Source organism: Doryrhamphus excisus, chromosome 12 (assembly GCF_030265055.1).
Source record: "Doryrhamphus excisus isolate RoL2022-K1 chromosome 12, RoL_Dexc_1.0, whole genome shotgun sequence".
NCBI lineage: Eukaryota > Metazoa > Chordata > Actinopteri > Syngnathiformes > Syngnathidae > Doryrhamphus > Doryrhamphus excisus.
In genome coordinates this window covers 9,751,838-9,776,984 of record NC_080477.1, presented here as the reverse complement: position 1 = coordinate 9,776,984, position 25,147 = coordinate 9,751,838, and the positions used below count along the sequence as shown (strand labels likewise).

Below are 25,147 nucleotides of genomic sequence, written 5' to 3'. Positions count from 1 at the left end.
CGGGGTACACCCTGGACTCGTTGCCATCCAATCACAGGGCACATATAGACAAACAACCATTCACACTCACATTCATACCTATGGACAAATTAAAATTTTAAAATTACAAACTCCACACAGAGATGGCCGAGGGTGGAATTGAACCCTGGTCTCCTAGCTGTGAGGTCTGCACGCTAACCACTCGACCGCCGTGCAGCCAAATTTTGATTAATTTTGACTAAATCAAAAGTGAGTTGAGATTACTTGAGTTCTATTGTTGATACAACAAAAATATTTGTTTATTTGATCTAATAAAGTTCCCAAAAAAAAAGCAATAAGTCACGTGAACTTGATCTTTTAAGTTGGAGAAACTTAGTTGTGAGTTGAAATTACCTGAAATAATGTGCTAGATTTAATCCAAATTTTGAGGCAGCGAGGTTACACATTTTTTTTAAGTTGAGTCAACTTGGATTTTTTTACAGTGTAGTTAAGTACACAGCTGTAACACTAATAAATCACAGTAAAAGTATCAATGTATTTCTAATACCAAATTACCCTGACTTCTTTTCAAAAAGTGAACAATTCAAAAAATAAACAAAGCCAAAATGTCCAGAGAAGCACATATTAGGAAAACATGCAAACTCCCCATAGAGATGTTCCAATGGAGATTTTTTCTAACCTTAATTTCCATGTGCTCCATCGGTTCTTCAGCATTTTCAGCTCCAAAATAAGCAACGGCACAGAAAAACTCATTTGCTTTCATTCTTTTATTTTGTTTATTTTACAAAAGAAAGAATTTGCAACAGTGTCTGCTTTAAAAATGTATATACAAGTTTATACAAAAATACAAAAATGATTCAAATCTGTTTTTGTCCCAGCTACTTTAAAGCTTGGAGCGTCTTTTAAATAGACAGTTATGCTTATGTGTGTGTGTGTGTGTGTGTGTGTTTTTTTTTTTTAAATCTCATATAATCGAATTTTTAAACTCTGCTTAATACTGTTCCATACTGTACACCTTTGAAAAAAATGTCCAGAGGCTGTCACATGTCTTTAGACCAAAACATTGAAACACCTGAACAAATAATTCTTCAATTTAATAATCTTGTTTTTGTTGTACTCCCAAGGAGGTTTCAAGGTTTCCACAGTTTCTCTGTTTTGTATAATTTATCTCCTGATTTCCGAAATAATAGAAATTGTGTCACTGCGCCATCGTTATAAATGAAAAACAAACGCATCAAACAAATCTTCAATGCTTTTCAGTGTTATTCTTTTCTTACTTTTCAAGTTTTAATAGTCTTTTCACATTGCATTTTTCAAGTTGGCAGAGAGATAACACCTTCAAGCCTCTGAGCTTTTTGGGAATTAAAAATGTTAAAAAATATTAATTACAAGTACTATTTAACAATCAAAATATCTTTCACACCAACTTTCACGGCTCCAACAGGACTTAGGACCCAGCACCAGAAGTGTTCAGATTTTTTTCCATATAATCTTTTTTTTTTTTTTTTACAGTCTCTTAAACATATGATTGTCCAGTGAATAAGATATACAGTACAAGATAAACCCCTGTTGTGATCACGACTATACAGAACAGAATCAGCCAGACAGTTTGTACATCTATTGAACACACTATTGAACTTGACAACAGAACAGAAAATACAAATTCTTTTCTCATCTGGAGACATCCCTCAGATAAAAAATAATGATATGGTGGTGCCCTTTTTCTTTTCTGTTTTCTTATTGCATGCGATAGAAAACACAACAAAGGAAAACAATGATCAGGAACGATCAAGCGATTACGGGCATCATGACTGTAAAATTGGAATGAGCAATTCACAGCTTTTTTTTTTTTTTACTCCCTCCGACGTACACAGTGACAGTTCTGCAGTTCAGGATCGCTGAGTATCAAACAGTTGTGTTTGCTATCTATATTTATCCAGCTATCTGTCTATCTAGCTTGCATTTACAGTAAAACAGTAAAATGTTTGTTGAGGTATTCACAGAATACAGTGAATGGTTCCTATTGAAGTGCGGTCTCTGAATGTGAGTAAAATGTTTGCTGTGATAGGCAGGTGAGAGTTCAAACTTTTTACCCTTTTCCTCTAGTAACACACTTGATACTGGAAATGAACGGAATCGGACTTCAACCCCCGACCTTGCTGAGAAATGGACTATAGCAATTAATGAACGGTTGTGGCGCTCGGACAAAAAAAAAAAAGGGCATGCACCAGTCAGTCACTGGGTTGAGCTCTCACCTGCCTTGTGCTACTGGGTCAGTGCAAATGAAGGGTAGGCAACTAGGAGAGGAGAACAGTGTTCATTGTTAAGATTTGGATGTAATGTTGTCAATGAGACATGTTCTTCTTTGCTACACTCTTGTTGAATCCCTATAAAATGTCTGATATTTTTTTTTCCTCCTATATAGATATTACTTTATATTCAATACAAATATACATTTTCAATTTCATTATAAGATATATCTTTCTTTTCAATATTCTTGAAGAATCATGAAGTGCAAAAGAGAGGTCGGTTATTGGAAAGCTTTGCAAATGAACCCCTGGTTAAACCCAATTGAGGACTCTCTAAAGCGTTTTCACCATTTGCAATGGTCATTAAAAGTGCCTTGAAATGCTTCAAGTTACATCAGAACAATTTAAAAATGCGATTCCGGCCAGGGTCCGTGTACTGTATGTGTGTAGGGATATCAAATCGCCCTACAATACGAGTAAATCTATCTAGCAGAGAAAGGCCACTGTGCGATTGTCCCAAAGTCTTCGACAAATGGGCCTCATCTAGAAACGGGCCCTTGCTCTTTAAAATCAAGAAAAAAAAAACAATTAGAATCAATGGCAATGTGTTACAAAGGTCACTAAAAAGCTTTCACAGGATCAATTATTCATGTTTTATGAAGAAACTACAAAAACGAAATACAGTTGAGAATCTAGGGGATGTTTCCATTCGACTCATGCGACATGGTGAAACGTTATCATCATGTTCTGAGACATTTTACAAAAATACATGCATCATATTCACTTTTGGATATAATCTATGTAAAGAAATTTGTGTATCAGCTTTTCTTTATGATGTACTCCTGATCTCAGGTCTGCGGATGGAAAAACTGTTAAATAACTTTGGAACTGTGTTGGAAAAATGTTCGAACTTCCATAAAACGACAAACCCAGATCGTTGGCAGGATTATTTATATATAACGTGCTATGCAAAGTCTGGTTAATGCTTCCAAATGTTGAAAGAATATTATTTTATTTCTTTAAAAAAAAAACAGTTCCTCAGCAGCACACTCCCACACCGCACAAGACAGGAAGTACAAAAAAACGGACTGTTGCATGTGCTTGTACATGCAGACTTGTATTGTCCATACTCAAATACAAAATTTCTAGTCTTTATTTTCCAACTTTAGACCTGTTTTTTTGTATTTTTTTTTGTCCTAAAAGACAGTTTATTCAAAATATGTGACTATATCTTGGAGCTATTATTTACTAATTACATTATAATGACCCTTTGTCATTGAGTATCAAACATCTGAAACCCAAGTTTCTACCACCATTTCAAATGCGGGGTAGATTTAGTCAGATTTTGTGGGGGTGCATTCATCTAAAGGCATCTATGAGACGCCTAATGAAGATTATAAAAGTAGAACGGGCTATTTCAAAAAACGGAATATCGACAAATTTTTATGAAGATCTGTCATCATGGGGACTTCCATCTGAGTTCTCTGTCTCCCCTTCCGAAATGGCTTGCATGGGAGCGGTGTAGAGGCGGCTACGAGTACTATAGCGACTACTGTTGGCTACAGGTGGGACTCGAGAACGTCCCTGTCGAGATGCAGCTGACATAGGCAGTATTTTGGATGTGAAGCTCTCGGAGTTGGCCCTGGGAAACAGGCCCGGTATCTGTATAGGGTCAAAGTTTGAAAGCGGTGGCTCCTGGTGCATTGAGGTTGTCTCATCGGTTTGACCAACGGGACCTTCCTGAACTGATTCCCCATGGATCTTTGGAGTGATAGGGCTCTTTAGAATTTCTGTTGCCGACATGCGATAACTTGTATCGGATCTGCTGCCTTTCTTAAGCAACAGGAGTTTGAACTCTTCGTTGGATGTACTGGATTTCTTGGCGCTGCGGTAGATCGGAACGGGGGCACGTTGTGACCCGGAAGCAGTTGCAATAGCAGCTGGGGTGTTGAGAGGAGGGGGTGGTGGCATATTGGCACTGGAGACACTGCAAGGATTGGCTGGTGCTGCGGGGCAGAGGCGGGACTTAACATTTAAGTCTCCTGAATCTTTACGACCGAGGACCTTTCTCTTGGACCTGAATGGAAAAAGTCTACATTTAGACCATTGGACAAATGTCAAGAAATGTTAAAGCAACAGTCCTTTAATGCGATTTACATTAAATAAATCATTTTGAAATGTAAATATTAAAGTGGTGAATTTACAGAACCTGTGTATCATGGCAAACAGATCCTCAGTTGTTCGACTCTTGTTGGGGGATGTTATGATAATATCGTCGTCAACTTTGGCGTCATCCGTCAAAGGGGAAAGTGAATTGTCAGTGGGTGTGGAATCTGCAATAGACAACAATCATCTCAAGCATTATTGTTTGATCATTTACATTTATATATATTTATATATAAAGGGTGATATGACACATTTGTAGGGTTTAAAAGAAGATTAAAGACACAGCTTTTTTATCAGGCTTTTAACTAATATTTTTAACTCATTCATTCATTTTCTACTGCTTATCCTCACGAGGGTCGCGAGGGTGCTGCTGGAGCCTATCCCAGCTGTCTTCGGGCGAGAGGCGGGGTACACCCTGGACTGGTGACCAGCCAATCACAGGATATTTTTAACTTTATAAAAAAAATCTTGGCGGCACGGCGGTCGAGTGGTTAGCGCGCAGACCTCACAGCTAGGAGACCAGGGTTTAAGTCCACCCTCGGCCATCTCTGTGTGGAGTTTGCATGTTCTCCCCGTGCATGCGTGGGTTTTCTCCGGGTACTCCGGTTTCCTCCCACTTTCCAAAAACATGCTAGGTTAATTGGCGACTCCAAATTGTCCATAGGTATGAATGTGAGTGTGAATGGTTGTTTGTCTATATGTGCCCTGTGATTGGCTGGCGACCAGTCCAGGGTGTACCCCGCCTCTCGCCCAGCTGGGATAGGCTCCAGCAACCCCCGCGACCCTCGTGAGGAAAAGTGGTAGAAAATGAATGAATGAATGAAAATATTTTTAGTCCTATTTTATGCTAGTCTTCAGCTTTTAACTCCAGTGTTTCCTCAGAGGGGGGTCATCCACACTGGGGTCTGTGTCGGGTCTGCTGAGGGGGTGCTGTCCTTGGGTCCCTTCGACCCGGCCGGCTGGGGGTTCCCCCCTTTAATGTGGGGGTCCGCCCGTCTGTTGGAATCAGGGGGCCCGGGTGCTGGTCCCCCTGCGGCTCCTCCCAGTGTGGATGCCCCCAAAGGTGGCATTTCTTTGATCCTCAGTGCCATGCCATGTCTCCCTGCTGTGTGTGATTGTGTGTGTGTGTCTAGTTGGGGCTTTCTTTGTAATTGTTTTTCTTTTTAATTGTGGTATTGTTTTTAATTCTGTAAAGCACTTTGTGTTGCATGTCCTTGCAGGAAAAGTGCTCTAAAAATAAAGTTGATTTGATTTGATTAGGTTAAATAAAAGGCAAATAAAGTAAAAAAACAAAAAAGTGTTTTTATTTTCGAAAAGTATTTTGTATTCTTTATAATGCTTTTTGTTTCTTTTTCAGTTGCTGCCATGAATTGGACTGGTGAGCATCGCGCTTTCATTGTGAAAACGTTTATCAAAACAAACGAATCTGTAACTGCAAAACAACGAGCGTTCCGTTTGCACTTCAATCTTGGTAGACATTATCCAGTACCAGCTCGAAACACCATCTTGTTATGGGTTACCAACTTCAGAGCTACTGGATCTGCACTGAAACGAAAATCAACCGGGCGACCTTGCATCACCAGAACTGATTTAATATTTAAAACATTACACAGTAAACCTTGGATATATCGGAAATTCGCTCACAACGGACAGATAAAAAAGAACCGATTTTTCTGTAATACATTTCCAATAAAAATTCATTGCATATATCGGATTTTTTATTACGGATTTCGCCTATTTCGGACAAAATCTCCAGTCCCGTTCCAATGCATTTCCATTAAATTTCCCTCGCATATATCGGATGGCCGCATCGTTATGCTAATCTTGTTGATGTCACTGGCTATTGTCTTTCTCCTGGCTCCAGATTTAGGACAAAAGTGAGTGACGTCAATAATACTAGCACAGCAGTGAATGAGATCTTAACCTCACTATTGGAAATAACGTAGGCCTGACGGGCGTAACAGGGCCTAGCTTAATTAACAATTTGTTATGCTCAGAGTCCAATAAATTAAATTCTCATTACCTTACGTCTCTTTTCATTGCCCAGTCCAGGTACATTGGAAACATAGTCAAGGAAGTGCCTTTTTATAACGGATAAAATCCGATTTACGCATATACCAGATATAAATCCGATATATGCGTAAAGCGGACATTTTCCGGTATACGCATATAACGGATTTCGCTTACATCGGACAAAACCAGTGGGAACAATTGAATCCGATATATCCGAGGTTTACTGTATGTACTTTTCGAAAATACTTTTTACTTTATTTTACTTTTATTTAACCTACAAATGTGTCAGATCATTTTGCCTGACCATGTATATATGCAACTGCAAATGAGTTGTGCTACCCGTCAAGCCTTGTTCAATACCTAGCATAGCATACCTTTACTGAAGTAGTCTTCTGTGTCGGGAGTGGTGGAATCGTCTTTGTTCTCATGTGGCAGCAGGTGATGGGCACTTCTGGTAGCACCTGATGTCTCTTCGTCTTCTTCCTGCATGTCTTGTCTTACCTTCCTTGCATCGCTGATTAAGTAAGGATGCGATGTCTCCACTGTGGTACCAGGCACTTTGACTGGACTAGTCCAGGGCCCTGAGTCCAGGTGGGATCCTCCAGCAAATTCATATGCCGGAGGTGGGGGGTGATCTGATCGCATGCCCCCCCTTTGACATGTGGCCCTCTGTGATTCTTTCACTTGATCTTCTTCTTCCTCGTCTTCCTCATCATCATCATCGTCATCTTGGGAAAACGAGCGCTCTCCCAAAATCCGAAACTCTGTGTGTGCCCGATTTGAATGCGTGAGACCTCTGAACTCTGTGTGTGAGCGGATATGTGTGTGTAGATCCACAGGTGAAGGATGGGGAGCACGCGGCACAGGCCGATGCAAAGGTGAACTGTCATCGGACGGCTCTGAAAACGGGTCTATACGGGTCCTGAATGCTGTCATTGACCAGAAGGTCCCAGGCCCATATCGGTCTTGTCTGAGTAGTAGACTTTCATAAGACGGAGGCCCATCAGGGTGTCGTCCAGGAGGAGTGGGTTGAGCGAGATCAGAGAAGGTGTGATCCTGAGCCGGAGGTCTCGGTGGAGGTCTACGAGGAGGGAGAGGTCTTGTGTTGATTGGGGGCGGGGCCAGAGTCGAACCACTATGAGGACATTTGGGTTTAGTAACAGTCGCTGCTCCACTTGCTAATTCCTGGTCGGTGCTGGTTGCAATATCGCTAGATCTGCTCACGGAATGGAGCTGCACCGAACGTAGAGCTGATGGAGTTATTGCCAACAGATTAGAGCTTGGAATCAAAGCAGTAGGATTTGGGCATGGGGGGTGGTTACTATTTGATGTCTCAGGGGGCAACATCTTTGTTCCGGTGGGAATAACATTTGCTACTCTGTGTTTGTTGTGGTGAAGCGTGTGCAGGTGTTGTGTTCTGTGTGATAGCGTATGTCTGACGTAGCCACCATGAAGAATGTTAAGGTCAAGCTGAGAAGGTGGAGGTGGGAAGTCTGGGTCTCTCTTGTAGCCAGAGGGAATAGAAGTGCCATCTCTGGGAAACTGTTGCAGGGACGAGAGAGAAGACTTTCTTTCTGGCACTTTGGGCTTTCTTTTCCCGGTGGACGGGGACAGTGGTCCTGGGAAGAATGCTGCTGAAGTTGAGGGCAAAGTGGATGTCGGTGTTTCTGATTGACTTGAATAACCGCTGGACGGTGAAGCCAGACCGGCCAATTTCTCAGGTGACCCGAGTTTGAAGTCGCCCGGTGGACGAGGTGGACTAGAGGTCCTCGTTTCAGAAGACTGGGAAAGAGTCTGCGATTGGGTTTCAGTTGAGGAGGAAGAGCTGTCTGGTGACTTGATACAATCCATAACGGTTGTGCCTGTCGCTGTGCTTGAATTAGACAGGGACTTGTACTCACAACTACTGGACTTCATTTCAGAATTATGAAGCCACAGGTCTGCATAGTCCGATTGCACGGCTCCTTCATCCTTAAACGAGTGTGTGTCTGCAGAGCTAAATGACATGGGTTCTACTATATCCACAGTATCTCCCAGCCCCATGACCCACGTTCCCATTGGCTCGGCCACAAGACAAGATGTCTGTAACGGTTCTGGAATGCCTCCAAGTTCCAGTTCCAACTTTATATCTGTGGAAGACAACGTAAGGTCTTGTTCAGTAACCATTTTTGGTTGGTCTTGATCAGCTTGTGTGTCTGTTCCGACATCAACGTTACTACTGGCCTCTCTTAAGGAGGACGTTCGCTTCGGTGGAGGAGGTTTAAGTTTGGGTTTCCTCAGTGGACGGCAGGGCCTACCCAGTGTCATGGTGCTTCTTCTGTAGTCGGATGAGACTGAAGGATAAAGTCCATGGGGTACATGTGCTGCCATGATGTTGGATTGACCACAATCAGTGCCTTGCTCTGCATAGTTATATATGTAATGTCCGTAACTCTGATTGCTCTTCTCAAATTGTTCAGATGGGTTTGAGTACGAACTCCCGGTATCAGATGAGTAACGAGAACCAATGTCTTTTTCCGTGTTGTTGGACTTTTCACTGAAACACGTTTGGTCTTCCATAGCTCGTTTAGATCGGTAGTCCTGGCTTTGACATAAATCTTGCGTCTGTTCATGGTACTGGTCTGGGTCCGTCTGGTCATTTTCTGGAGGATATGCCCATTCCCCCTCGCTGGCTGTACTAACTCCTGCATCGTCCAGCTGGTCTGTAGCTGAAGATGTGAAGGAGCTTGACCTATGGCCTGGTCCCTGTGGTCTCAGCTCAGAATGGTACGCGGGGTCAAGGGAAAATCCCTCATCAATGGCATTGGGCACAGTGTTGAGCGATAGTTCAGAGTCACAGTGGGACGAGCCTGTAAGTGGCGGAGAAGAAGGTGGTGGGATAGTTTCAGAGGTTTGAGATGGGCAGGTAGAGCTGGAACCGCTCCAATTACCACTGGAAGACTGGTGGTCCTCTTTGTGGTCTACATGGCTACTCAGAACTCCTGTGGTAGAAACAGAATGAATAGGACTACTGAAAGTATCTGAACTTGATGAGATCTCGCAGCTGCCCATGTCAGCTTTGCGGGGAAGACGAGAACGACCTCTCTCCATCCAGCTATGCTCTGGGCTCCCTCCTCCTCGATCTCGTTCCCCTGATCGTTGCAACCTTTTTAGGCTTCCTAATTGCAGTGGCTCAGGAGCTGCCTGGTCATCGGTGCTCTCTTCTTCATCCTTCATCATCATCATCTTCATCCTTGGACTTGGTCCAGGTGGAATAAAATCCTCCGCTTCATATGGTGACAATTCCTCATCCTCATCATCATCGTCGTAATTGTCGTCGTCATCGTCTTCATCACTATCCATTAAGCGTCCACCTTCTCGTGGGAGGCTGCGAGATCGCAATCGTACCGTGTGGGAAGCAGCACTTGGGTATGTGGAGTCTGACTGGTCACCGAGGGAGAAAATGTTGCCTGTTGAGTGGGACAGAGATGCCGGGATTCCCTGATGGCCTCTTTGAGCTCTGATGCGTCTCCGGGAAGGAGCAGCAGTACCTGCAGTGAAGGAAGTAGGAAGCAGAGAGCGAGAGAGAGAGAGAGGAGAGAGAGAGATTCATTACCTCACTTAATTGCTGACCATGACATTTTCATTGCATGCGATGGATGTAGTTGAAAATGAGTGTGTTTGTATGATATTTATAGGTTATCACATGGTTTGTCTGGTATCAGGCCAGGTATCATGCCCCCAAGTGTCAGTATCAGGGGGCATGATACTGGGCCTGATACCAGACAAACCATGTGATGATCTTATTATCACATACTATTTAATCATGAGCTTATTATCACGTACTATTTAATCAAAATTCATATATCATTTCAGCCATTTCCCGTATCATTATCTCGGCCGAAGGTCGAGGGCTCATACTGGCACGCGGGGGCATGAACCTATAATGCTGGGCCTGATACCAGACAAACCATGTGATAACCTATAAGGCAAACTACATCCAGCTGATGTTTAACATAAATTATAGCTAATTGCTTTTCGTAGGTAAGTCATTTTTGCACCTGATGAACAAATGAGAAGTTATGAGCATGAAGAAACATTCAAAGGAACTTACATGCTATGAGGAAATCATCTGTTTGGCAGCCAGAGTCTCGAGTGTGGTGAAGGCGACCACTAATTGAGAAGTCTTCCTGACACAGCGAGAGTTGGTGCTGATTGGCATGGACAATTACTGTCCGCTCTCTTGCTACTGGTGATTCATCTGAGTCTGTATGTAAAATGACAAAGCATGCTGAGTCTCAGTAATGTCATGTTAAAATCAATTAAAATACTCTGCTTGGACATTTTCTACTTTATCGGAGACGCTCTGTGTGCCGATTTGGTAATGTTTACTTTGTCTTTTTTATTGAACTCTAAAATATAGTACAATGTACACTAGAATTATACGTTATATTGTAACACTATATTAATTAATTCATTCATATTCTACCGCTTTTCCTCACAAGGGTCGCGGGGGTTGCTGGAGCCTATCCCAGCTGTTTTCGGGCAAGAGGCGGGGTACACCCTGGACTGGTCGCTAGCTAATCACAGGATCAGGCTAATCACAATTTGGAGTGGCTAATTAACCTAGCATGTTTTTGGAATGTGGAAGGAAACCGGAGTACCCGGAGAAAACCCACGCATGCACGGGGAGAACATGCAAACTCCACACAGAGATGACCGAGGGTGGAAGTGAACCCTGGTCTCCTAGCTGTGAGGTCTGTGCGCTAACCACTCGACCGCCGTGCAGCCCTGTAACACCATATGCACATGTAAAAAGAAATCAAAGATGGAGAACGGGTATTTTTGCTGTTATTTGGGAATGATGGAGCTTTAGCAAAACTCCAATGGTGTTTTACTCCCTTTTTTCCATAGATGGGATTGGGATTTTTTGTGGATATAACAGACAATTCATATACTTGTCTGTATGTATATTCCACAATATAATGAACTGCATCCAAAATGTCACAATCAAAGGTGGTTACTGGAGTTATTAGTTATTAGTATGATTATTTAAGTGTTTACAAAATAAAGACACATAACAGAACAACATGAGCCAGTGTACCCATGTCCTGTTGTACTCGTTTGGGTATTCCAGTGATGGTCTTCCTCCTCCGCAGCTTCCGTCTTCTCTGAAGTACTGACTGGGAATGGACAAGAGAGCAGCGTGCACTTGCCTCCCTGTCAAATCCAACTCCTGAAATAAACACAATAATGCACCAATTGCAATTTTCTGTCCAATCAGCAGTCTTCACAAAGCCTGACCTGTGACATTAATGGGGATGATACAGGAGGACACGGCATTAGAATCATCCGAAGTTGTCTTCTGATCCGAGGGTGGCACATTTTCCTTGGACCAGTTTGTCTCTTTGTCCTGGGTGGAGGGGGCCTCGGGTGCTAAGGCCTTTACTCTATGACCTGCTGTGACCTCATCATCATCATCACCTTCACCCGTTGAGGTAGCCTCGAAGAAAAAGATAACCACAACATGCAGTATTAAAATAGACAGTAATTGTTCCAACAAGTCAAAGTGTAATTACATATAATCTATCCACAGGAGCATCACTTGGGGTCATATTTTTGTATCTAATGAGGAACAAAAATGAAACCAGCTTGTGCTGCTACGAATAAGGGAAGCCAACAGAAACAGTAACAGACAGAAAGAAAGTAAAGATGAGATAAACTAAACACACCACAGATATCAATACCTTTCTAATCCATGGAATGAAGATGCATCCCTCAATAGGATGGAGCGAGTAAAAGCACTCAAACTATAAATATATGGTGAAGCAAAAGAAAAGACAACATATGACATGAATGATGATACATATACAATGATTCATTAAAAAGTGTTTTTTTTCTCTAGTAACAGCTCAACAAAATATTTTCTTGAATAAAATTATACAATTAAAATTTGTCCCACTTTATTTTAGATATATATTAGGGCTAAACGATTATTGAAATAATTCCAGTTCCTCAATTACAAAAAAAAAACCTCACTGTAATGTTGTTGTTGTTTTTTATTGGCTGTTTATTATATTGTATAATATTGCAGCCCTAGTATATAGTCTTCATTTTTTTTGCTGAAATCCTTATTTAGTTTCTTTATCCTTCAAAAAAATAACCATGCCTAACGTTCAGTGCATCTTTTAAGCATCTTCCTTACCTTTTTCTGAATCATCTGAACATCCGCTTCTCTCCCTGGTCTCTCCTACAAGTGCAGACAACATTTACAACAATCAGACTCATTAGTACAACTTCATCAATATTATACAGTCGTCCCTCGCCGCATTTTGGAGCTTCACAACCACGGTTTAAAAAATATATATACTACACAAATGATATACATCCTGCTGTTTCATGGCTCAATACGGCCAAAGTCAAAATTATGTATATTTAAGCACATTTTATGTATATTTTTGCCTAATTAATTTATTATCTCTAATCTATTGGATATTATGATAGACTACAATGTGTTGAAAAATGTCTAGAGGGCTCTAATGGTGTTAAAAATGAATTTTGAAGATGTTAAATAGAGCTGGGCATCGTGTCTGGGACTCATCGATTAGAACTGAGACTAACATTCAAATTCTCCTGGGCTTGTTTTTATTTAGATTCCTACATTCTACATACAACACTGATTATCATGACAAGCTTTCATTCTAAACTTAAGAAAGGATTTCAATTCAAGTATGGAAGAAAGATAAAGTAAGAAGCCAAAAAACACTTATGAGAATTTTTCACTGTCATGCCAGACATGCCATGGCTGACTTCCTGCAGTGTTAAGGTAATGTAATCTAAGGTAATGTCTCTTCAATGTAACATTACTGACTAATAATGGGTCATAGTCAAACACGGAACAGCGATCATTAATGAATGAATACATTTTCGGAGTTCGATTCCAACCTCGGGCATCTCTTTGTGGAGTTTGCATGTTCTCTCCGGGTACTCCGTTTTCCTCCCACATTCCAAAAACATGCTAGGTTAATTGGCCACTCCAAATTGTCCATAGGTATGAATGTGAGTGTGAATGGTTGTTTGTCTATATGTGCCCTGTGATTGGCTGGCGACCAGTCCATATCCAAGCTTGTGAGCGAGTGTCCTTACTTTTTTCTGAACCGTCTGGATTTCCGTTTCTCTCACTGTCTTCTCCTTAAGATGGGGACAGAAATAATAAAGGTTACAACCATTCCTCAAATACAAAATCTTATTATTGTCTTTCCTTATTAGAAAATGGTCCTTTGGGAATAAGTTGGATTTAAATGAGATGAGCTTTTTCCTACTCATATTCAGGAGTAACTGTAACTGTTTTTAACCTGGTTCGTCTTCGCCATGAATACACGCACATCTCCACACACATTGAACATACATCCGATCAAACTAAGAGCACTGTTTGCCCATGTCTGCCTAAACAAAACAAGAGTATCATAAAAAAATATCTACATATGCAGTTGGAATTGCATGGGTGACTACATCTTCTTTAATGACAAGCACAGGCATTACAGTTTGTTGAAGATGCTGGCATCCCATTAGATAAGTTAGCTAGTTTCTTACCAGTAAATAAATGTGCTTTACAATTTGTGACAAGTGTATTTCATGATATGGCTTAATGTGTAGTAGTGTTGATACCCAATACCAGTGAGATATTGTGTACAGTGGATCCCTGCATATTAGAAAATGAGCATTTATGGCCCTGCAAATTTGCGGATTTTTGATTTAAAAAATATAGTTTTCTAACTTATTTTTTAATTTTAAATTCAAGAGTGTTTTTCAGTAGAAACATCTTGTTAATCCTAAGTCAGTCCTTTTTAAATATGTGACAATACACTGTACTACTGTGTACAACTGTACTACACTACAAAACATTTATTTGTTTTTTGTTTTTATTCTTCACTGATAATGTGCCGTGTGTCCAAAACATGCATTTTTGTGGGAATCTCAATTACTCATATTCAGGAGTAACTGTAACTGTTAAGCATGTTCACAATAAACTAAACAGTTACAATAGCTTTTAAAGTCAAATGACATTTGTACATTTTGTAATGGAAAATAGAATTAACTTTGTTTTACCTTCCTGGGTTGATAGTCCAACTCTCGCTCTCTTTCTTCTCTCTCTTGCTGCATGACAACACCCAAAAAAAAGTTATTCTGTCAGTTTGTTGCATGACTGATTACGTTGTATTAGAGAAAGTAGTGTAATAAAAGCGTGTTGTGCTTACCGCTCGCGCCAGCCAACTTCTCTGCTGCCGGCGGATGGTGTGTGGTGAGGGGAAGGTGGGAAGTGGGGGTACGGCTGAGATAGCAATGGTCACCTTGTTCCTCTCCTGACTTGTGGACCGCTGGCTCAGTTTTTCGTCTGAAAATAGCAAACCCAAACACATGAATACATATGCTACCAAATGTACACAACGTGAGGTGTAGTCGGACAGCATCAGGTGTTATCACCTCTGTGCAGGGCTCTGAGACTGAGCTGAGCGTTTTTGTGCAGCTCCTCCAGACATGGTGGTCGGGTACACGGATGGAACACGTTGTGTTGTTGGTGCCATGGGGCCTGATAATGAACTGACAGCTTGCTCTCTGTATCCAAGTTTGACACGGCTGGAATAAGAGACAGACATTATTACTGCATTGTAGAGTCTGTCTGTGTGCTTATGTTGGAACACGGGCCAGTAACATGGTCAAAAGACAAGATGTTGACATGACAATCAAATCAATCAAATAATATGGAAACACAAAATCAAAAGTCCATCCAAGCACTGAGACAAACAACTGAGTGAGTAGTAGCCAGCGAGCGAGAACGTATTAGCGTGTATCTGGGTCAGGCACAGCACACTCTATAGAATTAAATGCAGAATCTTGCCATAGACTGTTGTTATAAAAGAAATGAATAGGTCAGTTGTGCAGAGGAAAAACACACTGGTCACTGTGGACTAATCACAGCTTAACTCAGCACTGGAGTTTTTGTTGTGATTGTTGCCTGTTTTCAAACTGTAGCGCCTGTTGCAGGAACGTTTTTCTTTGCATTAAAAAACACTTGGTACACAAAATGGCAATACGGCAATATGACGGAGGGAGGCTGACGTCATTGCAGCACTCAAATGAATGCGTTGCTCAGACGCAATTGTTGTATACATGTTTGTAAGATTTCCTCCCACATTCCAAAAACATGCTAGGTTAATTGGCCACTCCAAATTGTCCATAGGTATGAATGTGAGTGTGAATGGTTGTTTGTCTATATGTGCCCTGTGTTTGACTGGCCACCAGTCCGGGGTGTACCCCGCCTCTCACCCAAAGATAGGCTCCAGCACCCCCGCGACCCTCATGAGGAAAAAGCGGTAGAAAATGAATGAATGAATGAATGTTTGTAAGATTAGAAGTTTAGCCATAAATCGCACGCTGTATAAGCTGCAGGCTTCAAAGTTTTAGAAAAAAAGGAGTGGCTTATACACCGGAATAGATTCTTTCCATGATAAAAAAAAAGACTTATACCGGTATAATGATAACATAAACAAGCCAAGTTGATCACTACGTGCCGGGGTTGATATATAAGATGAATGAAATGCTGTCATCGTGTGGAAATATTTACTCGGCAGACTGCTCAATCATGGCACAAAATCATTATAAAAACTGATAACCTCCCGGCGTAAACAGGTTTAATTGCCGATAAACATCGGCAAAAGTTGGCTGAATCTCCTTTTAAAGAGCGTGAATGGAGGCTAGCAGAGTTAGCTCGTGTGGTTGTGTGGGCACCATGTTGTGTTTTACAACTTCAATGTAAGGAGCGTTTTACAGTGCCCGATGACGACGTGCAGTTTCTAAGTGAAAAAATACGAGAAGCACGGTTATTTTTTTTAACCTGACTCGTCTTAGCCATGAATACAAAGAATACAAAACAAGAGTATCATAAAAAAATATATACATATGCAGTTGGAATTGCATGGGTGACTACATCTTCTTTAATGACAAGCACAGGCATTACAGTTTGTTGAAGATGCTGGCATCACATTAGATAAGTTAGCTAGTTTCTTACCAGTAAATAAATGTGCTATACAATTTGTAAAAGTGTATTTCATGATATGGCTTAAGGTTTAGTAGTGTTGATACCCAATACCAGTGAGATATTGTGTACAGTGGATCCCTGCATATTAGAAAATGAGCATTTACGGCCCCGCATATTTGCGGAATTTTGATAAAAAATATAGTTTTCTAAATTATTTTTTATTAGAAATTCAGGAGTGTTTTTCAGTAGAAAAATCTTGTTCATCCTAAGTCAGTCGTTTTTAAATATGTGACAATACACTGTACTACTGTGTACAACTGTATTTCATGATATGGCTTAAGGTTTAGTAGTGTTGATACCCAATACCAGTGAGATATTGTGTACAGTGGATCCCTGCATATTAGAAAATGAGCATTTATGGCCCCGCAAATTTGCGGATTTTTGATATAAAAAAATATAGTTTTCTAAATTATTTTTTTATTTGAAATTCAGGAGTGTTTTTCAGTAGAAACATCTTGTTCATCCTAAGTCAGTCATTTTTAAATATGTGACAATACACTGTACTACTGTGTACAACTGTACTACAATACAAAACATTGATTTCATTCATTTTCTACCGCTTTGGACTGGTCGCCAGCCAATCACAGGGCACATATAGACAAACAACCATTCACACTCACATTCATACCTATGGAGAATTTGGAGTTGCTAATTAACCTAGCATGTTTTTTGGAATGTGGGAGGAAACCGGAGTACCCGGAGAAAACCCACCGGGAGAACATGCAAACTCCACACAGAGATGACCGAGGGTGGAATTGAACCCTGGTCTCCTAGCTGTGCTCACATATTTTCGCCATTCACTGATTGACTGATTCACAGTTTTGGAATGTAACTCTACTGTAATGACAAACGCATTCTAGTCAGTACTTTAAATGACATAACTAAACAGGTTATTGTATAACGCAGTATTAATGTTATAGAAAGTACCTTTGGATTGGACCGGGACGCAGGCAAATCCTAGACAAGCCAAAGCCATGACTAGCAGCTGTTCACACGTCCCTCTTTTTCCCTCCTTTTCTGTCTTTCATTGCCTCTCATCTTTTCATCTTGTCCAAGCCCTGAAGTCACGCTCACTAATGCAGCTAAAATATTCTTATGCAAAGCCAACATTTAGACGAGCAACATTTGCAGGCATAGAACCTCCTCCCTCCGCCTCCTCTCCCTCCCATTTGGTCTCCCTACTCTCCACTCAACTGGCCCAAACATATATGAAAATATCCCTGCTTTGTCTCGTGTTTAACTACAATTGTCGATTGGATTTTGCTGGAAAATACTCAGAACTCAAAATAAATGTTTAATCACAAATGCTTCTCGATTTGATCATTCTGTGAATCACGCCCCCATTCTAACAGTGACATGGTAGGGTCCTGCTTGGGCATGGCCTGTCCCTGACCGTAATCTCCTCATGATGCAGTAATATGTGGTAGAGAGGAGGGGGGGGGGGCAGTCAGCTCCAAAGTATTAATGCATTAATCCACCACATGCTGCGAAAGTGTATCACATGTTTCTATTGCTACCACCAAAGTGCTGACCGAAGTCTATGCAAGACTTTGTATGAATCGTATTCACATTTTCGTATTTTGATCTCAGTGATCTAAGAAATTAAGTACATGAAGTCAACATCTGCAAGCGGTAAAAAAAAAAAAAAAAAAAGTAGGCAACATCTCTTAGAAGCACAAAGAAAGCGTGTATGAGGAACACTGCTCTGTAATCTGCTGTAATCTGGAACTCTGGCAGTCAGTGATTTTAAGTATACTTTGTGGTTCTGGCAGTCTTGAGGAGATTTGAGTTCTACGCCATTGCTAGGAAAGAGACGCACAAAATCACACATACTAATTGACCACATGCATCATCAACATCATCAGAATTGTCAAATCCAAAAGATATATATAGTATATATATATATCACAAGAAGGGCACTCTGAAGACCAACAAGTTAAGCATCATCCATATCATCAGAATTGTCAAATCCAAAAGATATATATAAATATATATAGGTATATATCACTAGAAGGGCACTCTGAAGACCAACAAGTTAAGTTTTCAATACAATTAATAACTCTTAAGGAATACTAGTTACCCCTTTTCTTCTGTTTGATAGCTAATTAATTTCAAATTCATCAAGCCATTCGCATCTCTGCATCCATATTCATAATGCCCCTGTGTTTGTAATCCTCTCTTCCCATTCTGTCTTTGTGCTGCACACCTCTTGCCCTCGCCCTTCTTCCACATCCCTGATGCTCACCCGCTGACCTGCAAGTCATTTATGTCGTAACAAGTGTGTGTGTGATTGAAACGCTCATTTATATTCATGTTTATGGCTTGTCTGTAGTGGTTAGCAGGGGTGAGTCACAGCGTCCAGCAAAGGCTTTATTTTTAGCACTGTTGCGTCACAGCACGCACGCACGCACGCCCAACCAGGGTAAATATCAACAAAATGCATTTTCCAAAATCCCCACTTTACGTATGATTGGGTTTGGTTATAATTTTTGTCAAAATCACCATTTGGTGTATTTCTCAGAAATATGAAATATGAAATATGGTGCATGTCAGACAGTCTACATCGCTTACCAACATAACGAAGCCTTCAGTCGACTGGATTGGTCGAATGTTTTATTTAATCGGCCATTATATGTATGTATTATAATGCGAACACATGAATGGATCAAGAACTTGATGTTCCTGAGACAATTTTTATGACACAGACCAAAAAGCTATATAAAATATGCAAAAAGCACAGGTGCCCAATGGATCATTTTTTGACTGTACATTATAGAAATAAAATAAAAACACAGCAAAACAAATGATCTAGCAAGAAAAATATTTACTTAACACTACACCAAAAAAAATGGCAAATGTCCCTCTAGAGTTTCTGAGAGGTGCAGCATAATAAATGGGAATAAATGTTTCAACATCTCATGTTGTTGTGTGACATCTCCTCCATTTTCAACCTTTTTGAGGCTTCTGTGTTTCCCCAGCCCTCATCAATATTACAACATTGTTCCTAAAGAGGCTGAGCATATTAGCTCTATGTAAACTAGAGAGGGAAAATTATTCTAATCTATTCAGTTCCATTCTACTTGACCAAGGCTACTTCTGTTGGATGAACAGTTTGGATGCAGGCTTCCTCATCAGCCTGGTTTTGCTGCACACTCTAATTTGTTCTGTGCCTCTGCTTATCTCTCACACATGCACAACGTTTGAAAAAAAAGCTGCACTTTTTTTGGAATCTAAGATCTTTATGTGAGAGATGAATACATATGTCTTTCTCTTTTCTGTGTGTTCTAAAGATATATAAGGTTAAAAACAACCAATTACCTAAAAATGTCATCCAATACTTCTCTACAAGAGAGGAGAAATATGATCTCAGGGAAGAACTCAATTTGAAACACTTATATGCTAGGACTACGTTAAAAAGCCATAGCATTTCAGTGTGTGGAATCAAACTATGGAATGGATTGAGTAAGGACCTCAAACAATGCACAACGATGAGCCAATTCAAGAAACAATACAAGCAGTTGATGTTTGCTAAATACAAGGATGAAGAGTCTTGAACCAGTCATGATGTGCTATATATATCACTATATTGACACTTACTATGGTACCCATTATGTCATTGGATGGTCATATCACCTTGTACTTCGGTACGTGGTGCATTATTAAAAAAAACAAACAAAAAAAACGTCATCAAATACTGCATAAGAAACTAAATATTACGTGTCAAGCACTACAATAGACTGACTTGTTCGCATGCATTTTTCTTTTTTTCTTATATAAATATAGTTTCTCAATAAGTTAATATTTATACTTCAGGTAACTACAATTTCCAATGTGCAGAGTAGAAAAGTAAGACATTTAGTTGATATTTTATTACCTTTATATTCAGTTGATATTTTACTTCGGTACGAGGTGCATTACTAAAAAAAAAAGCAAAAAAAAACCTTAAACTGTATTATGGAAAGCAGGAAGTGAACAAATGTAACAGTTACTGATTGTAAAAGTACCAGATGGAGGGGTAGGATTTAATAAGCTTTGCTTCTTCCTACTCCTTTTGGACATGTGGAACTGTGAACTGATTACGGGATGCATTCAATTGTAATCTGATGCATGTTGAAATGAAATAAAACCATTACCATATAAAAACTGCTAAAAAGAGTAGAAGAATGCATGTAATGTAAACACATATTCAGCACTGAAATCCGACCAGACACGTCACTGTTGACGGACTCCACTGCTTATGGGGGCGTCACACAACTTCATGTAAAAAATCCGAACTATCCCTTTAAGATAAGCCAATAATACGACAATGGGGGTTAAATTGCTGTATAACAGTTATTATTGTGTGTGTGTTTGAGAATGCATCAGCCATGTTGTTTGAATGGAACAAGACAAGCCATCGCCCATGTTATTTTTAACTGTGTCTCCATGGAAACCAGAACATATGCAGCAAACTGGTGATATCCTGCTGTGTGTGTGTATGTGTGTGTGTGTGTTTGGGGGAAGACTTCTACTGTTGGTCATTGTGTGTCTATACACTATTTCAAAGTCCTACTAGTTGTTTTTCAATGGGTTATACAGACTTTCTAATTAAAAGATGACACTTTTGATGTCAGTGATCTCCGTACATGAGAGGATCCAGTGCAGAGGGAGGGGTGGGATCTTCTAAGGTGACTGAGGAAACACCAGTACTTTATACCTCTCTTTGTGGCTACCTTAAATAACCCTAACTGGGCTCCAAGTGCACTCGGCAACCTCGGTAATACGAATCTATGGCTGTGATCATGACTGTAAAATAATTCAGACTCCAGCAATAAGGACATTAATAATTTAAGCAGTGTGTGCCGCATCCTCAAGACCCGTCATTATTTATAATCAATGGATCAATGCATCTGCAGTGACGAAAATGTTCTCTTTATTACCGTATGGGTGGAGTGGTGGTGTTCACTGAGGACATTCTTCTATCTTGCTTTAGAAGCCATCTGACAGTTAAGAAGTGAGTGAACATATCGTTTCTATGGAAACAACTTAAAGATTAAAGCTGTGAAGAGCCAGAGCCGTGCCAGAGAGAATCCCACAATGCCTTGTGCCTGGGGATCTCTGGGAAAGAGAAAGACGGAGGCACATTGTCAAAGCGGGGAATTTGTGTGAATTTGCGCATGTGCTCACCTGTGGTTGCCAGATGCAGAGGTGTTGTGCTACAAATTGGCACTATTTTCGTGACAATTGATGACACCAAAGTCAGCATCTACATTATGTTCTAAGACACGCCCTCCAACAGAATAAATGCTATAAAAAAAGCTGCATAAAAATCAAATAACAGTAAAGTTACTTAAAGCACCACCTAACAACAACACAAATTACGGAGATGTGTCATTTTTTCCCCGAAAACATAACATAACCTTGACCATAATCCCATCTGAGCATTTTCACCCCCAGTTTAGAGATGAATGTAAACAATGCACCCCAAAATCGTCTTTTGTGTCCATCCAATTTTATTTTCCCCTTTTTAAAATATAATGTATGTGCCCATATTCTCGTCTTTCTCAACACCCCCCCCCCCCCCCCACCACCAACACACTCCCCCTGGGTGATGCCAGTGCTGTTGTCAGGCTAGAGCTGAGAGCAGCCAATCGCGTGGCGCCGGGCTGAGGAGCTCTGGGGTGATGTTAGGCAGTTTCATGCTCATACGATGAGCTTTGCCAAATGTAGGTCATGCTTCTCCTCGCTCACCCCGCCTTCTCCCGCTCGCTTGCGTTTTCCTACACACACACATAAACCTCATCACCCCTCATACATGTGCATATACACAGATAATGTACAAGAACATTTTCTTGCATTCACAAAAGAGTGTGCAACAGACACACTAAGCCATTTCATCATGCTATATATATACTCATGGGGTGCGGTGACATCGCTCCGCTGTTTGCTTACAGCCACGGGATTCTGTCTCATCAACTAATGTACTTGCTGAAGATTTTTATTCATGATTACAGTACAATTGGAACAACAACCAGGAAGTGTTCCAGCTTCTTCTGAACTCTTGTTGAACCGTTTCTGTCTGTGTGCTGCAGTATAGCACAAGCAGGATTAAGATGTAAATAGCTGCCACAGGACCAAGCAGATTATATAAAAATGCATTTAGCAGTCTGTCTTCATCTGGAAATAATCAAAGCAGAGCTTGATGTATTTATGACAAAATTCAGGTGAAAAGTTAATTTTATTTAAGTATAGCTACAGTATCTAAATGACGGACTTGAAATTTCTATCAAACTAATTAGCGTCTCCAGTTTGCTTAATATAAGCTTACGAAAGTGCTTCAAACGAAGTGGAGAAGTACAAATTAAGGAGCCAAAATTTACCACTTCCACACTGAATTAGTGAGGAACCTTTTTGCACTCAATCATGATGCCTAATTGTTCTCCCCGTGCCTGCGTGGGTTTTCTCCGGGTACTCCGGTTTCCTCCCACATTCCAAAAACATGCTAGGTTAATTGGTGACTCCAAATTGTCCATAGGTATGAATGTGAGTGTGAATGGTTGTTTGTCTATATGTGCTCTGTGATTGGCTGGCGACCAGTCCAGGGTGTACCCCGCCTCTCGCCCCAAGACAGGATAGGCTCCAGCACCCCCCACGATCCTTTTCCTGAGGAAAAGCGGTAGAAAATTAATTAATTAATTAATTAATATGTGCGGGATTTCGCCAGCTCTTACAAATTCAACTATTCCCCAAAAATTATGTCTGAATCCTCTGACATTTTGGCAAATCATAATCACTGTCTAAATCAAATTTGTTCCTTAAAGAGCTCAAATGCACATGTCAACTGCGTCTAATCAAATGGGTGCCTGCATCGCACTCCCCAAAGTCCTTGTTCACAATGACAAAGATGCTGACATGTGATGAACAAAAATCAACACTATATGTTGTGCTCAGCAGTTCCCCAATGTTCTCGGTGAAAGTTAGGCTAAACCGCATGCAATGTGTTGGAATGTAAATGCAAGTTTATGATCTACAAGCACTTTTCACATAGAGTGTCTTCAACTTGTGAACAACAGAATTCACAATGCAACCTTTTCAAAACAACTTGTGTTGTATTAATTTGTGTGAACTGTGTATAAATTGCAGCAGACACAACACACTGTAACTAAATGCCTTTTAAAATATGTAGGAAAACACACAAAGCCTAATGATATACTTAATGAATAAATAATATATGAAATTAACAGGCATTAATAGGCATATGTGCATACATTCATTTTCTACCGCTTTTTCCTCCTTCGGGCGAGAGGCGGGGTACACCCTGGACTGGTCGCCAGCCAATCACAGGGCACATATAGACAAAGAAAATGAGCATTTACGGCCCCGCAAATTTGTGTATTTTTGATTAAAAAAATATAGTTTTCTAAATATTTTTTTAATTTGAAATTCAGCTGTGTTTTTCAGTAGAAACATCTTGTTCATCCTAAGTCAGTCATTTTTAAATATGTGACAATACACTGTACTACTGTACTACACTACAAAACATTTATTTCATTCATTCATTTTCTACCGCTTTGGACTGGTCGCCAGCCAATCACAAGGCACATATAGACAAACAACCATTCACACTCACATTCATACCTATGGACAATTTGGAGTCACCAATTAACCTAGCATGTTTTTGGAATGTGGGAGGAAACCGGAGTACCCGGAGAAAACCCACGCATGCACGGGGAGAACATGAAAACTCTACACAGAGATGGCCGAGGGTGGTATGTGCATACAGTATTTCACAAAAGTGAGTAAACACCTCAAACATATTTACAGTACATATTTTAAAGGGATAATACTTGAAATGAAGTTTGGATATACTTTAGAGCAGTCAGTGTACAGCTGCTATTGAAAGTATCATATGTCCATTGTCCCTTGAGATGATTTGCATTGTTTAGTTCAGCGGCTTTGAACCAGTTTTGGCTGTAGGACCCACCATCACCGTTGAATGAATGCAAACTCTTCAATAAATAATCATTCAATAAATGAAATGTGCGCTCTTCAGACATTTAGTCACATTCTAGATTTAAAGGGACTGTTTGCACCGGTTACGTGGCTCCCTCGAGGGTGCTCGCTTTTGAATGTGTTGCAAGCGGCATGATATCCCTCTCGCTTCCTGCTCTGAGAATGTAAGCTACGCCTCAGGTAACACACACATGCTGGAGCCTTTGCTAAGTGCTGGCGGTGTAATTTTGAGCCACTTTCATGATCATTTCAGGAACAATATGTTTTTATCCACAAAGTCAAACATGATTTCAATAATAAAAAAGTGTGTGTAAAGGTGTGTAGTGCATGTTATATCCGGGGAGTTGAATCACAGGAATAGGAGGACCATTTCTTACCTAAAAATGTCATCCAATACTTCTCTACAAGAGAGGAGAAATATGATCTCAGGGAAGAACTAAATAAACACTTATATGCTAGGACTACGTTAAAAAGCCATAGCATTTCAGTATGTGGAATCAAACTATGGAATGGATTGAGTAAGGACCTCAAACAATGCACAACGATGAGCCAATTCAAGAAACAATACAAGCAGTTGATGTTTGCTAAATACAAGGATGAAGAGTCTTGAACCAGTCATGATGTGCTATACAAAAGCCAAACATTTCTCTGTGGGGGTTATTGTGGGTTG

General features: G+C 40.5%; 1 protein-coding gene across 4 annotated transcripts in view; it reads right to left on the bottom strand.

The window, feature by feature from the left end:
- Positions 1 to 551: 551 nt before the first annotated feature.
- Positions 552 to 25,147, bottom strand: part of nhsb (Nance-Horan syndrome b (congenital cataracts and dental anomalies)) — a 58,198-nt gene continuing 33,602 nt past the window's right edge. For 2 of the 4 annotated variants that reach the window (XM_058088752.1, XM_058088750.1), the window contains exons 2-13: positions 14,871 to 15,023; positions 14,645 to 14,781; positions 14,496 to 14,543; positions 13,533 to 13,577; positions 12,592 to 12,636; positions 12,134 to 12,196; positions 11,691 to 11,889; positions 11,491 to 11,622; positions 10,501 to 10,653; positions 6,782 to 9,937; positions 4,438 to 4,561; positions 552 to 4,305 (exon numbers count right to left, since the gene is read on the bottom strand). In XM_058088752.1, coding sequence (XP_057944735.1) covers positions 3,672 to 4,305; positions 4,438 to 4,561; positions 6,782 to 9,937; positions 10,501 to 10,653; positions 11,491 to 11,622; positions 11,691 to 11,889; positions 12,134 to 12,196; positions 12,592 to 12,636; positions 13,533 to 13,577; positions 14,496 to 14,543; positions 14,645 to 14,781; positions 14,871 to 15,023 — 4,889 coding nt within the window. In that variant the 3' untranslated portion in view covers positions 552 to 3,671. Of the gene's footprint in view, positions 4,306 to 4,437; positions 4,562 to 6,781; positions 9,938 to 10,500; positions 10,654 to 11,490; positions 11,623 to 11,690; positions 11,890 to 12,133; positions 12,197 to 12,591; positions 12,637 to 13,532; positions 13,578 to 14,495; positions 14,544 to 14,644; positions 14,782 to 14,870; positions 15,024 to 17,412; positions 17,644 to 25,147 lie in introns of those variants that run through there. The other 2 variants (XM_058088753.1, XM_058088751.1) reach the window with 2 other exon arrangements.